The 12,504-nt window shown below is 38.9% G+C and overlaps 1 protein-coding gene across 4 annotated transcripts in view; it reads left to right on the top strand.

The window, feature by feature from the left end:
• TTC3 (tetratricopeptide repeat domain 3) overlaps positions 1-12,504 on the top strand; it is a 70,258-nt gene that overhangs the window by 29,413 nt on the left and 28,341 nt on the right. For all 4 annotated transcript variants that reach the window (XM_044442211.1, XM_044442209.1, XM_044442208.1 and 1 more), the window contains exons 12-18: positions 1,780-1,906; positions 4,815-4,934; positions 5,083-5,184; positions 6,701-6,793; positions 9,961-10,022; positions 11,822-11,946; positions 12,050-12,367. In XM_044442211.1, the coding sequence (XP_044298146.1) occupies positions 1,780-1,906; positions 4,815-4,934; positions 5,083-5,184; positions 6,701-6,793; positions 9,961-10,022; positions 11,822-11,946; positions 12,050-12,367 (947 nt within the window). The remainder of the gene's footprint in view (positions 1-1,779; positions 1,907-4,814; positions 4,935-5,082; positions 5,185-6,700; positions 6,794-9,960; positions 10,023-11,821; positions 11,947-12,049; positions 12,368-12,504) is intronic.

Raw genomic sequence — 12,504 nt, 5'->3', positions numbered from 1 at the left:
GTATATTTCTATTTTAAATGAGTTGATTTCCTTATTTATTTGTCAGATTTATATCTTGCTTTTTTTCTTACAAAAAACTCAAGGTGGCTTACATCATTCTCCTCCTCCTGCTCTTAATCTTATCCCCACAACAACAAACCTGTAAGGTAGTTTGAGCTGGGAGTCTGACTGGCCAAAGTCAGCCAGTTTTTCTCAAGTGGGGACTAGTACCTAGATCCCTGATTTCCTGTCCCATGCTCTTAAGTACTACACCACACTGGCTCTCAGGAGTCAAGCTAGTTAAGACTATCAGGAGTAAGTTCTGAGTTGGGCTCTAGTTTCATCTGTGTGTACTCTTTGTATGAAATGCAGAAAGTCATTTTGCCTGTTAAGTTGTTTACTAATACTGCTCTTCATGATGGGAGATCTGCTTACTGCTGTATCCTTGTAACTCCACCTAAATAATAACAAAAGGAAGCACTTAGTAAGATATTTAAAAGCATGTCAGTGGTGTGGAATTAATCAGGAAAGAGATGTGCTAGCCAGCAATTTCATCTAATGGCCTTGGACTGATTAGTGTACTGCCTTTTTAATTGTGGAATATTTGTAATTAAATCTGACTTATGGTTGGAGTCATGGTTTGCCGAGGGTGAGAAATTTATGTCTGACTCCCCTGTCATGGTCAGATCACTTTCTCGTGAGGTTTGTGCTCGAGAGCGGCCTTTCCCTCTGTAAGGGTGCGGACCCGATTGTGTGGGTTGCCCCCGGAGCCAGATGGATCTGGATGGATTCCTGAAGGCCCTGGGGGAGTTTCCAGCTGACAAGACTGGTGCTCCTGTCGAGGCTCTGGTCGAACTATGGAATGGGGAGATGACTAGGGCTGTTGACATGATCGCTCCTAAGCATCCTCTCCCACCAGGCAGAGCCCACTCTTTCCCTTGGTATACATCTGAATTGCGGGGGATGAAGCAGGCCGGGAGACAGCTAGAGCGTAGGTCTAGCTCCCCAGAGAGGTCCGCCTGGCGCCATCGTTATTTGTTTTTCGGCGCCAGGCGAAGACCTTTTTATTGAAACGTTACTTTAATTATTACTATTATTTATTTTATTCTTTGGCCAGGGCGACTTAAATTATACTGTTAAATTATACTGTTTTATACTATGTTATTTATTTATGATTGTGAACCGCCCCGAGGCTTCGGCGAATGGGGCGGCATAGAAGTTCTCTAAATAAACAAACAAACAAACAAACTTGGGACCAAATTAAGATTACCAAGCTCCCCTAACCTTGCCTGCTTCTCCTGGTAAACAGTGCTTTTCTTCTGCAGGGCTACTCTTGTTTCCCCCTTGCTCTCAGTAGCTGTTATTCTATCAAAGAAATGGATGTGGTCTCCTCCCAAAACCTTAGAGAAGCTGCCTAGTGCATGGAAGAGACTGCCCATTTGCACAAAGGAAGACAACCACTACTAAAAGGGATTAGGAAGAAAGGAAACTTGGTGAAGCAAGATGAATGTTGGCAGTATTAGCGGCTTAAAAGCTCTTCCTGCCAAAAGCATTGATTCTTTATTTTGAAAGGGTGGATAGACTTTAGAATAGACTCACCTTTTCAATAGGAAGAAAGCATATGTAACTAGCCAGAGGGAACATTTCCACTGATCACAATGACTTTCAATTTCTGAACTGTGTTATACTGAGGGGAAAAATACATTCAGCTGTTTTGTTTTCCAAAGTACATAGTATAACAGAGACAGTTGGTTACATAGTTTAAGATATGTGATAGAAGTTTATCTGTTCATGCTATAGGTTTTCAGAAGCTCTAGACCAGTTCATGAAATCAAAGATCATGGTTAGGCATAAAATGGTGCCTGGTGTATTGACATGGCCCACAACTTCAGTAGTTATTGAAGAGACAAGGCCTGAGAGGTTGCAAGTAAGTAAGAATTATTATCCTGTAGATAAATTTTTAAAAAGTTGATCCTAGGTCACTTCTCATGGTGGCTGACCAGGTTAAATACTGACTTTGCCACTATTGCATCAAGAAGAAAATAAGAAAAGGAAAAACTCTTGCATTCTTGCTCAGTGGCAACAGACATCCTCAGAACATGATTCTGTCTATCCACTTCAGTAGGCAGAACTGTTCATGAATGAGAGAAAGTACCACTTCCACTTTTACTCAGTGATCTGCAATTGGTTTGATCATAAGCGGTGGAGTATGAGATCCAAATCAGAGCAATTGGTGTGCCTTCCGCTATGGGTGGTATAGAATGTCGTCGTCGTTATCATCGTCGTCGTCATCCAAGTGGTCTGGGTTTGGGTATCATGCTCCACAATCTACAGAGGAACTGAGTGTGAGTTCTGGAATGAAAGTATCTACTCTTTCTCATTCCCAACAGCCTATGATTTAGTTTACTGATTGGCTGTTAAGTTCGAACAAGTTTCCTTGTGATAAAAGGCTTCTTATATTAAGCAATCTTATGTTCACATTTGGACAGAGAGGAGAAGAGGTGGTTTCAGGCTGTTGTTTATGAATGCCCTTGCAAATAGGCCTTTGGGAATAGCATCCTTTCCAGAGCTCCTGACAAGGTTACACAATGACCTAGAGCTAGTACTGTCCTCCGAGGAGGACATATGTTATCCTTTGCTATTTCTTTTACTGTTTTACAACTGTCACTGAGGATTTAGCTATTGCACTGATGGTTAGTCCTTTTGCAAATGTTGTGGCTTTTCTCCCTTTCCTCTTTCAGGCTCTTGAGTTGGCAGCCAGTGACATTGCTTCCAAAATACCCTAGTGGCACATTGATGGGGATGTCTGTAGTTTGCCACCTTTTTAAAACATAAAAATTTGAACAAATATTTTTGTTATTTCAATATGTATAAGCAATTTGTATATCTCTGTGCAAAACTACCCAATTTAGACCTATCTAATCCCTGTTTCAAAGGGAAATTTTTGACAGCTGTAAGAAATTAATGGAAATGGGGTGGGATGAACTTTTCCTGTTTCCCAAGTGCCTAGAGCAATGGTGGTGAACCTATGGCACGCGTGCCACAGCGGGCATGCAGAGCCCCCTCTGTCAGTGTGCAAGCCAAGTCGCCCCAGCATCGCCCCAGCAGCTGAGCATCAGATAACAGCATACATAGGGGTCATGCGCATGCTCGGAAAGGAGTAGTGGTGCCAGGCGATGATGTCACAAGCTGCGACTCATTGGCCATGACTCGTCTGAGCTTTCACATGACTGGTCAGTGCACTGCCATATATTTGCTTGGACTGGCTGTGAGTTGTTTTTTCTAAACTAAAACTTCAGTTTTATTGCAGTGTTGGTACTTTGCGATAAATAAGTGGGTTTTGGGTTGCAGTTTGGTCACTTGGTCTCTAAAAGGTTCACCATCACTGGGTTAGGGTTAGAAAAATGAAGTGTCCTGGCATGGTTTTGATGGTTGGATTGTGTTTAGAATGTGCAGAAATGATGAGCTGTGCAGAGAAAGCTACTCAAGGAAGGCTTTTTCAAAATCCCCCCTTTCAATTGTTTTCCCCCCGTATATTAGGATTAGGGGAGTGCACCAGGGTAAGGTTAGGCCATCGGTGGCGAACCTATGGCATGCATGCCACACCAGACGTGCAGAGCCCTCTTTGTTTGGCATGCGAACCAAGTCACCCCAGCAGCCAAGCATCAGATAACAGCGCACATAGGGGCCATGCACATGCTTGGAAAGGAGTAGCGGCACCAGGCTCGTGACTCGTCCGAGCTTTCGCATGGCTGGTCAGTGCGCTGCCAAGGGTATATATATGTATTTGCTTGGACAGGCTATGAGGTGTTTTTTCTAAACTAAAACCTCAGTTTTTGAGGTTTTGTTGTAGTGTTGGTACTTTGCGATAAATAAGTGGGTTTTGGGTTGCAGTTTGGTCACTTAGTTTCTAAAAGGTTCGCCATCACTGGCCTAGAGCAGGGGTCCTCAAACTTTTTCAGTAGGGGGGCAGTTGAAAGGCGGTGGCTACACACGCAGGCCAGTGAGGGGGGGGGGGCTTGGGCACGTGGGCTGGTGAGGCGTTGTCGGGCGCGCAAGAGGTGGCATTGGGTGTGCGCGGTGGCGGCTTGCTCGCTTGAAGATCTCCCAGTGAGTCCAAAACCATCTCCGAAAAAGCCACCGCCTCCAGCCCATGCTGTGAGGCAGTGGTGAGCACACATGCGTAGGGGAGGCAGGTGGCGGCACCTTTTTTGCTCAGAGATGGTTTTGAACTCGCTGGGAGATCTCCCAACAAGTCCAAAACCATCTCCGAGTGAGCAAGCCACTGCCTCCAGCCCACACTGCAAGGCAGTGGCGAGTGGGCGTGTGCGGGGAAGGCAGGTGGTGGTGCGGGCTGGATGAATGGGCATGGCGGGCCGGATCCGTCCCACAGGCCATAGTTTGAGGACCTATGGCCTTAGAGTCTCTGGTGAAGGGGGCTCTTTGGAGCAGAGAGTGTAAAACCGTTTTACTTTATTCTTTGACTTGGGCTTACATGAAATAAAATTGATTGGTGACTATTACAGAAGGATGATCGTACGCATAATGGAGGATTTTCTGTGTATGAATCACCACACATCAGGTTAAATCATGTTGGTCAGGTACAGAAATAATGGAAAAAGTAGGAAGGACAATATTCAGGTTTTTTCTTAATAAATCTGTGCATTCACAATGAGGTAATTAAGTGTCATTGAAGTAACATGTGAATGAAAGTTCATCAAAAACATCAATTTTGTGTTTCAAAGCTGGTTTGAATTAAGAAAAATACCACTACTTGTTTGTACAAAATTCCAAAGAAAAAGCAACCATATTTCCTTCTGATTCCTGGTGTTTAGGTCATACTGGAAGATTGTATTGAAGAATGCAAGTTTCCTCCAAATCCAGATGCAATTTGTCGCTACCAGCAGTGCCAAGCACATAAAATCAAAATATATTTTAGTGACCCAGATTTCAAGGTAAATTTGCAAGAATATTGTTTTAGATATGAAATTTGTTTTATATTGACTTTCTCGTGATAAGCCAATGTCCAGCATGTTTAGAGTATTACTGGTATAAAACAGGACTTGGCTAATATTTTAATAATTTGTGATCTCCAAATTTTAGGGTTTTATACGTGTTGCTTGCTGTGAACAATGCATAGTGGAGTTTCATGTAACCTGTTGGAAGAAACTGAAAGCAACAAGATATAGTGATAAAAATGATAAGGTAACATCAAATGTCCAATGCTTCTTTTTTGCTTGGAGGTTGCTCAAGTTGGTTTTGCATGGAATGGTATTTCACACTTTAACAGTGATGGATAATGCAAGAATTAGACATTTCATGTAGTGCTTCTGTGTACTACTTTAATGCTAGTAATATGGCAGTCCCACAGTGAGGTGCAGTTTTGGATATTTGAGTCACACAGGGTTCAGCTGATTAAATAATGTAACTAGAAGCTAGATGTAAACTCTCATGTGTGAGGCAATTAATTCTTTTGTAATCCTTCCATTAGTTTGTTGTGATTGCAGTGACTGCACATAAGGGGTTTTTTTGGTACTCAGTTTTGAAGTCACTAAGTCGTTCTGATGTCAGCAGGTTGGTTGGAAGTTGGTTGTTCCAAATACTCTCTAATCTTTTCTTACTAAATATGAAAACCATGATATATATGAATTAAAATTGTTCATTGCAAAAAGTATTAGTAGCTAAATATATAAGAAAGTGCAGTGATCAAAATCATGCACTGATTAAGTATTCAAGCAAGCATTTTGTCTTTTTTTTTTCTGGCAAACTCTGAAAGAATTTGTGACTGTGTTTGGGCTTGTGCTAAGCCATGAATCCTGGCTTAATGAGTCATGATGTGAAAGAACAAGGTGCTGGTACATTTAACCTATTGCTCCTGCCTTTGGGCAAGGAGTTAAAGGATAGCTTTGAATTAAGTCTGAACTCAGGATTATGATTAAGTTACTCCCAAACAAGTCAGATTTCACAAAGCAACATAAAACCATTTAAGTTGGGTCATATGAGCATCTATAACAATAAATCTGACATGATGTAAAGCTATTCCTTCCTGGTTTGTTTACCGATTCACATGAAGAAAGGAGGGTACAGGCTGCATACACCAGTACCCTAGTTACACATTTTATGGTTTATTACGACTGAATTCCAGACTTAACAGGATGTCTGAATATGGCCACTCTCTACTGTTTCTACACTTCAGTCATCTATAAAGTGATGCTGCTATATGCATAGTCATTCCCAGTGTATCTGTGACAAAAATTGTTAGTGTAAAATAAATTCAGCATGATTATGTGTTTTCTACAGGGATTTCATGAGAAAGATGAAGATTATTTTCAGTTTGCAATCAGCTTGTATCAGAATCAGGGAGTTAGGTGGGGAATGGATCTATTGACTCTGTGAAGTAAAGATAATGGATTGGATCCAAACTAGGTTAGTTAAATTCAGTGAAACTTATCTCTGAGTAGGCATAGGTTTGCACTGTAGCTAATGAATAACTCTCAGTTGATTCAAATTTCAAGTAAATTAAGTCTGGATCCAAAACAACCTATGTTACTTAGCTAAGATACGACTATAGTAAATGGAATTATAAAACTAGAAAGAAAAGCAACATGCTGTTATTTGGCCATTTGTGTGATTCTTAAATCCATTTTTAAAATAAAATATAATTTCTGCAGTCCTTGAAGTGAAATCTTACCCACAGACACATTTCTGCTGGCACCCACAGGATATTCTTCGAGAGCTATGTTTCACTCCAGATTGTAAAGGCCTCATTTCTAAAATCGTTGTCTACAGCTCGTGTGGTCTTGTTAAATGTGAGGTAAGAATTCATTTTCTTGGAGTTTTTAAGATGGGGTTATTGTACTGTGATACAATTCTGGCAGTTAGGATTTTTCCAGCTGCCCATAATCCTGGGTCAGGAGACATTCTGGTATTTTTAAAATTGTAGATAAAATAATACTGCCTGGTCCAAACTGGCTTGCTCTCTCAAATCACACTCTCTCCACATAGATGCTTCAGATACTGAGGGGAAAAGGCAAAGGGCTTTGTAATTGTAAGTTTACAGAGTGAAGATACTCAGACAGAGGAAGAAGACATTTCAGTAGAGGGAAGGCTAGTGACTGAGTGGAGCTCCTTGACCATGTAAGGAGACAACATGCAAAGTGGGTGGACAGTTAAGTGTCTGACATTCCTGTCATCTAGCCCTCGAGCAGTGGGAGCCTCCCTGAGGGTACCGTCAGGTCCATTCTGAAAAGGAGGGAAGAAGTGGTTGTTCCAGTTTGGATTCAGCTCTTAATTTGGATAGTCACTATTCCCACATTGCAGAGAGGTCATTATTTGCAATCTGTAAAGCATAGATAAAGAATTGTGCTTGAAAGGGTTTGTCTTAAGTTTTCTGGAGAGGGAAAAGGGCAGATGTGGCGGGAAAGATCTGCTCCTGACAACATATAGCAAGCAATACAAATAGGTTATTGAGGGTTATCAGTCTAAGTTAAGTCCCATTCTTTTCAGTGGGTCTGTTCTAAGTAGGATAAACATAGATTATAGTTCAAGCAGCATAAGTATGTCATCTCAGAATTAAACCTCATTGCCCTGATTCAGACATAAAACTTACCGATGTTTTATTTAATGCATAATTTGCTGCTCTGTCCAGGGTTTGTCTTGCAGACAATGAAACTGTGGTTTGTTTTCTCAGTCACTGGGTTGTTTCTCTTTACCTTTGAAGTCTCCCTTGCTCTATCTCAAAAGGCCTTTTGTTGCTGTCAGGGCAGTGGGTGTTCTTTTTTTTCTTTTTTCCATTCTTACACAGAAATTCCGTTGTCTGAGATAGCAACCCACTGTTCTGAATTAATATATAGAAATAAATCATGTTTTAAGCAAGTCAGAGTTCACAAACCTGCACAGAGAACTTTAACTATGAGGTGGTATAGAAACCCTAAACTTCCTAAAAATATCTTCAGTTATGGGTACGTTACAACTGGAAGATGTAAGGAGATTTCAAAATCAAAAACCCAGGAACTACACCTTTTTTTCTGATAGAAATCAGACATACTCAGGGATAGATATGTGCTGGATATCAAAAACTTTGTTATTGAATTTAAAGACTGCAAGGATTCAATCTATTTTTGGACCACCACCCATTAGAAATCATCTGGCAAGAAAAGCAACTTGGAACTAGAAAATGCAGACTGAATTACAATCTTTTACTACAAAATGAAGAAGAAATGGGAAAGAGATTTAGAAAAAAAATAAATTGATTAATACAAATTATGTCTCTAACAACAATATGGGTAGCCTAGTAAAGCATTCATGAAAGGGAATTTAATAGCAATGGCTTCAAAACAGAAAAAAAAGTTAGAACAAACTACAAAGGTCCTTGAAAGAATTCAAATATTGAAGGACTGTCATAAGAAGTCTTTAGATAATCAATTTTAATTGAACTCAGACAATTTAAGAAATCAAGTAGACTTGATATAAACAGAGGAAGTTCAGAAGAAATTAATTTTTTAAAGAAAAATACTTTGAACAAGCAAACCTGGAAGATACCTTATGTACTGTCTCAAAAGAGAGGTGGAAAAGAGATTGATTAAGAACAACAATGGAACTTCTCATGTGGAGGAAGAAATACATGATCAGCTCAAAGGTTTTTTTTCAAACCTGTATTTAAAATAATTTCAAAAGATAGACTGGAACAATAAATAGAAGAAACTCATATTGACAAATTCACATTGGACCAAAGGCACTGTTGCTATCCAGGAGATTTCATAAGCTATTAAAAGACAAAAAAAAAAAAGGCAAAGCACCTGGCCAGATGGTCTTTCCACAATGCATTATAAATGCCTAGAGGAAAAATTAATACTACCACTTCAAAAAGTAATGAACAAAATCAAAGATGAGAGTGTATTACCCATATCATAGCAAGAAGCTCATATACCATTGATACATTAAGAAGGTAATGATCCCACTCTGCCGCAGTTCTATAGACCTGTTTCATTATTAAATGTGGACTTAAACTCTGTAATAATGGCTGAAAGACTGAGAAATGTATAGAAAAACAGATTCATACAGAAACCAGTATGGTTTGTTGTTGGGTTGTTTGGCCACATTCACACATCACAACAACCTGGAATTTGATAACCAAAACCATAGGTTAATGTTATGTGTGAACCAGGCCATTACAGTCAGTGGGGCTTACTAACAGGTAAGTATGTGGGATTGTGTCCCCAATATTTATTGAAAAAAATAGACTTTGCTTGCATCTGCAAGGTTTCACCTCCATTGCAGACTGTTTGAGGCTTACTTAATGACACTTAATATGTATAGTGTAGCTCATGTGTAAGAGAAGTACAGCAGCTAAGATTATGGACTGTCTTCCCTGTCTTCTTTGCCCAGAGGGAATTTCTTCCTCTTGTCAAAACTAAAGTTAAATTCTGAAGCCAGTATAACATGTGCTGACCATCAATTCAGTAGGCAGAATTCACTCAGAAAAGGGAACACAGGTGATCAGAGGAACTATATGATCCTGTAATTTGCTCCCAATTTCTTGACCACATTTAAGAGCACCCTGAATGTTATAGCACCAGTGGCCTGTGTTGCTAGACCCAACATTACCTTTTCTATTAGAGGGGAATTTAATAAAATTGAGACTGTTTCAGAGGTCCTATTTTGTAGTGGATTTAATTAGCAAGATTCACTCATTTTAATTGATTTTGGAAGTCTGTCAACAAAAAAAAAAAATGAAGCAAAACAGAAAGGCAGAATATCATTGCCTCAAAAAAGGAAAAGAAACCTCTTTTCTACTCTGAATAAAGCATAAAATGCTTAAAAGCAAAATAAAAATGTTTTTAGACTGGATAAGGTTTTTTATGTCTTGATAAAGTATATCAATGTGGAATTGATTTCATGACAGAGTAATATTCCATGTTTTTACTGTTCTGATAAAATACTTTTTAAGAGATCTTTGAACTTGCTATTTTTCCTCCCTAGTTTGAACATAAAATAAAAAACAAGAATCCTCCAAAGCCCACTGTCAAACAAAAATGTTTGAGGTAAGTTTCCTAACTTTCCATTATCTAAGTAATAAAAACAATTAGTTTTCAAGCAGAAGGATTACCACAAGATATGATCAATGAGAAATGCCATTTTGTAGAATGGGAGCCTGTGAGTAGAATTCATACAGTGCGCCATCTGTGTCAGCCAGGCAGCTTATTTCCAGACATGAGTGGTTTGTAGGTCTCCTGTGCCTGTGGGTCTCTGTGTGTCACATTTGATGTAACAGTAGGCAAGGAACTGCAGTTCCATCAGTTCTGGCTTATAATCTCTTTAAGGGTTTCAAGGGTGGGTGTTGCACATGCATTTTTATTATGTATGCACACATCCACATATTACACAAAAATACATTCACAAATTAGACTGTGGACATGATTGCTCAAATTATTCTGAACAAGAAATACTAAGGAAATTAAACAATCCTATCACCAAATTTCAGCAAGAAAATAGAGTTCCCATCAATTTTTGAATTAGGGTTTTCTCATGTGGCTTGCTCAATGAAGTCCCTAGAAGTTTTATTTTCAAAAATCACTAATATATCTCTGCCAACGTTCCTATGCAGTTAGTTGGACTGAATCTATTTATAGTCATAATGTTAATTCTTTCTGACTTGGCTCACATAGGGCTTACAAGAAGGCCATTTAGAAATGTTAAAAGATGCAAGCCTTCAGTTTTTTCTTCGATACCTCTACTTTTACTATTTGTACATATATTTTTATCATCTGGGTCTTCTAAATGTCTTTCTGACTCATCAGTCTTTGCTGATTAGTTTTACTAACTGTGTCTGTAAGTGTGTTTTCTGATTGAACTCCTTTTATTACCCCCACCTTCTACTCTTTTCAATTCTTTGCCTAAAAATTCCTAATTGCTATCCAGTTCACAAAATATTAGCATTTTCCCTCAATTTCTTGTTTATTTTTTCTAGTTTTATATTGTCATTTCTCAAAAGCTTTTATGTTGTCATTGATATCCATAAATACATTTGAGAAATTACCTTGAGAAGTTTATCCCTCTGCACCCTTAAACTTACACAGTCTGGTGTATATGATGTGAAATTCCTAATAGGTTACTGTAGAACAGCACCATTTAAACAGAAACATGTGATCCAGTCAGATTGAGAGCCAATGTGTTGCAGTGAAGGTTGGTTACTCATAACCCCTTTACCTGGTCATAACACATTAAAAGCAATGAATATCTATTTGAAACCTCTATTGTTACTGCATTTTAAATTCTTAGTGCTGAAATATGACTAAAGACGTACTTAAACTTGCAGAAACTTTCAGTGAAAAACAACTCATACCTATAACCTTTTAAGCAGACTTTCAAAGAGTTCTTCATAAGTGACTTCACCATTGTCATTATCATAATTAAAACAAAATAAAGGTTTAATAGGGCTCCAGTTTCATCTCTGGGTTGCCAAATTGGGTCACCAAAGTCTCATGGTGCTGTGACCATACTCCTCCAATGGCGACATGCCGCTGACACACCCACAGTGCTCTTTATTAGTCTGTATATATAGCGGTCAGTTCACATGGGCTTCGTGTGAAAGTTGCAAGAATGTATGACATTGCCATCTTCGCTAAGTGCCTCCTATGACTTACGCATTCAAGATGGCTCTTCTTGGGGTCTAAACTCTGGCTGTGGGGTGGCATAGAAATGTGATCAATTGATCAATGTGAATTTGTTTGTGCCAAATATTAGTAGCCTTGATTTTTAAAGGTAAATTTGGATGATGGAATGCTATCAGAACTTCTTTAAGAATTTCTTGCCAAGTGTCACAGTTAGTTGTTTGAATCAGTTCTAGGAATCTACAAATAAAACAAGAGAGAAAATGTTTGAAAGAAGCTATCTCAGCCACAGTAACAGACCATGCAGAAGTATCTCACAAAGAAAACTGTATATCAAAAGACAATAATCATAAAGGTATATGAATCTTTATTTTGTGAATATGTTAAGTATTTCTTTATATGTGGTTTCCTATGTTTTTCTGTGGAGCCTAGAAGTCATTCTACTTGTTTTATCTTAGGAAGCATTCAGAAGAGTTATTTTACTGGGGATACAGTCCTGCAACTTATTGTGCAGCGGGCTGCAAACATACAGGCTGGTGTACATGATACCTTCAAACTTCTTAATGAGTTGTTTTCATGGTGGGTACTTAGTGAAGAAGATTATGCGCAGATTTCTTCAAGTTGTCTATTACCCATCGAAGTGGTGGACCAGATCATAAACTTCTTAATTACTAAAAATGATAGAGTGAAGTCAAGAATTTTTGTTCACATTTTAAGTGAGCTTGAAGAAGTAGATCCTAACCTGCACGATTGGATGAAACATCTCGACAATAATGGTAAGGCAATTTTTTCCTGTAGTTTAGTTCCATTGTAGGGCTTTTATTCTCAGAATGCTTGTATTGTTCGCTGATTTTAGATATGAGAACAGGTTGGCAGCTGATGCTCCCCTGAAAAATAAAATGATGGGAATAAT

The sequence above is a fragment of the Varanus komodoensis genome, unplaced genomic scaffold (genome assembly GCF_004798865.1).
Source record: "Varanus komodoensis strain SLA01 unplaced genomic scaffold, ASM479886v1 scaffold4, whole genome shotgun sequence".
NCBI classification, from domain to species: domain Eukaryota; kingdom Metazoa; phylum Chordata; class Lepidosauria; order Squamata; family Varanidae; genus Varanus; species Varanus komodoensis.
The sequence above is the reverse complement of the archived record's forward strand: the minus strand, read 5'-3'. Positions and strand labels throughout refer to the sequence as shown.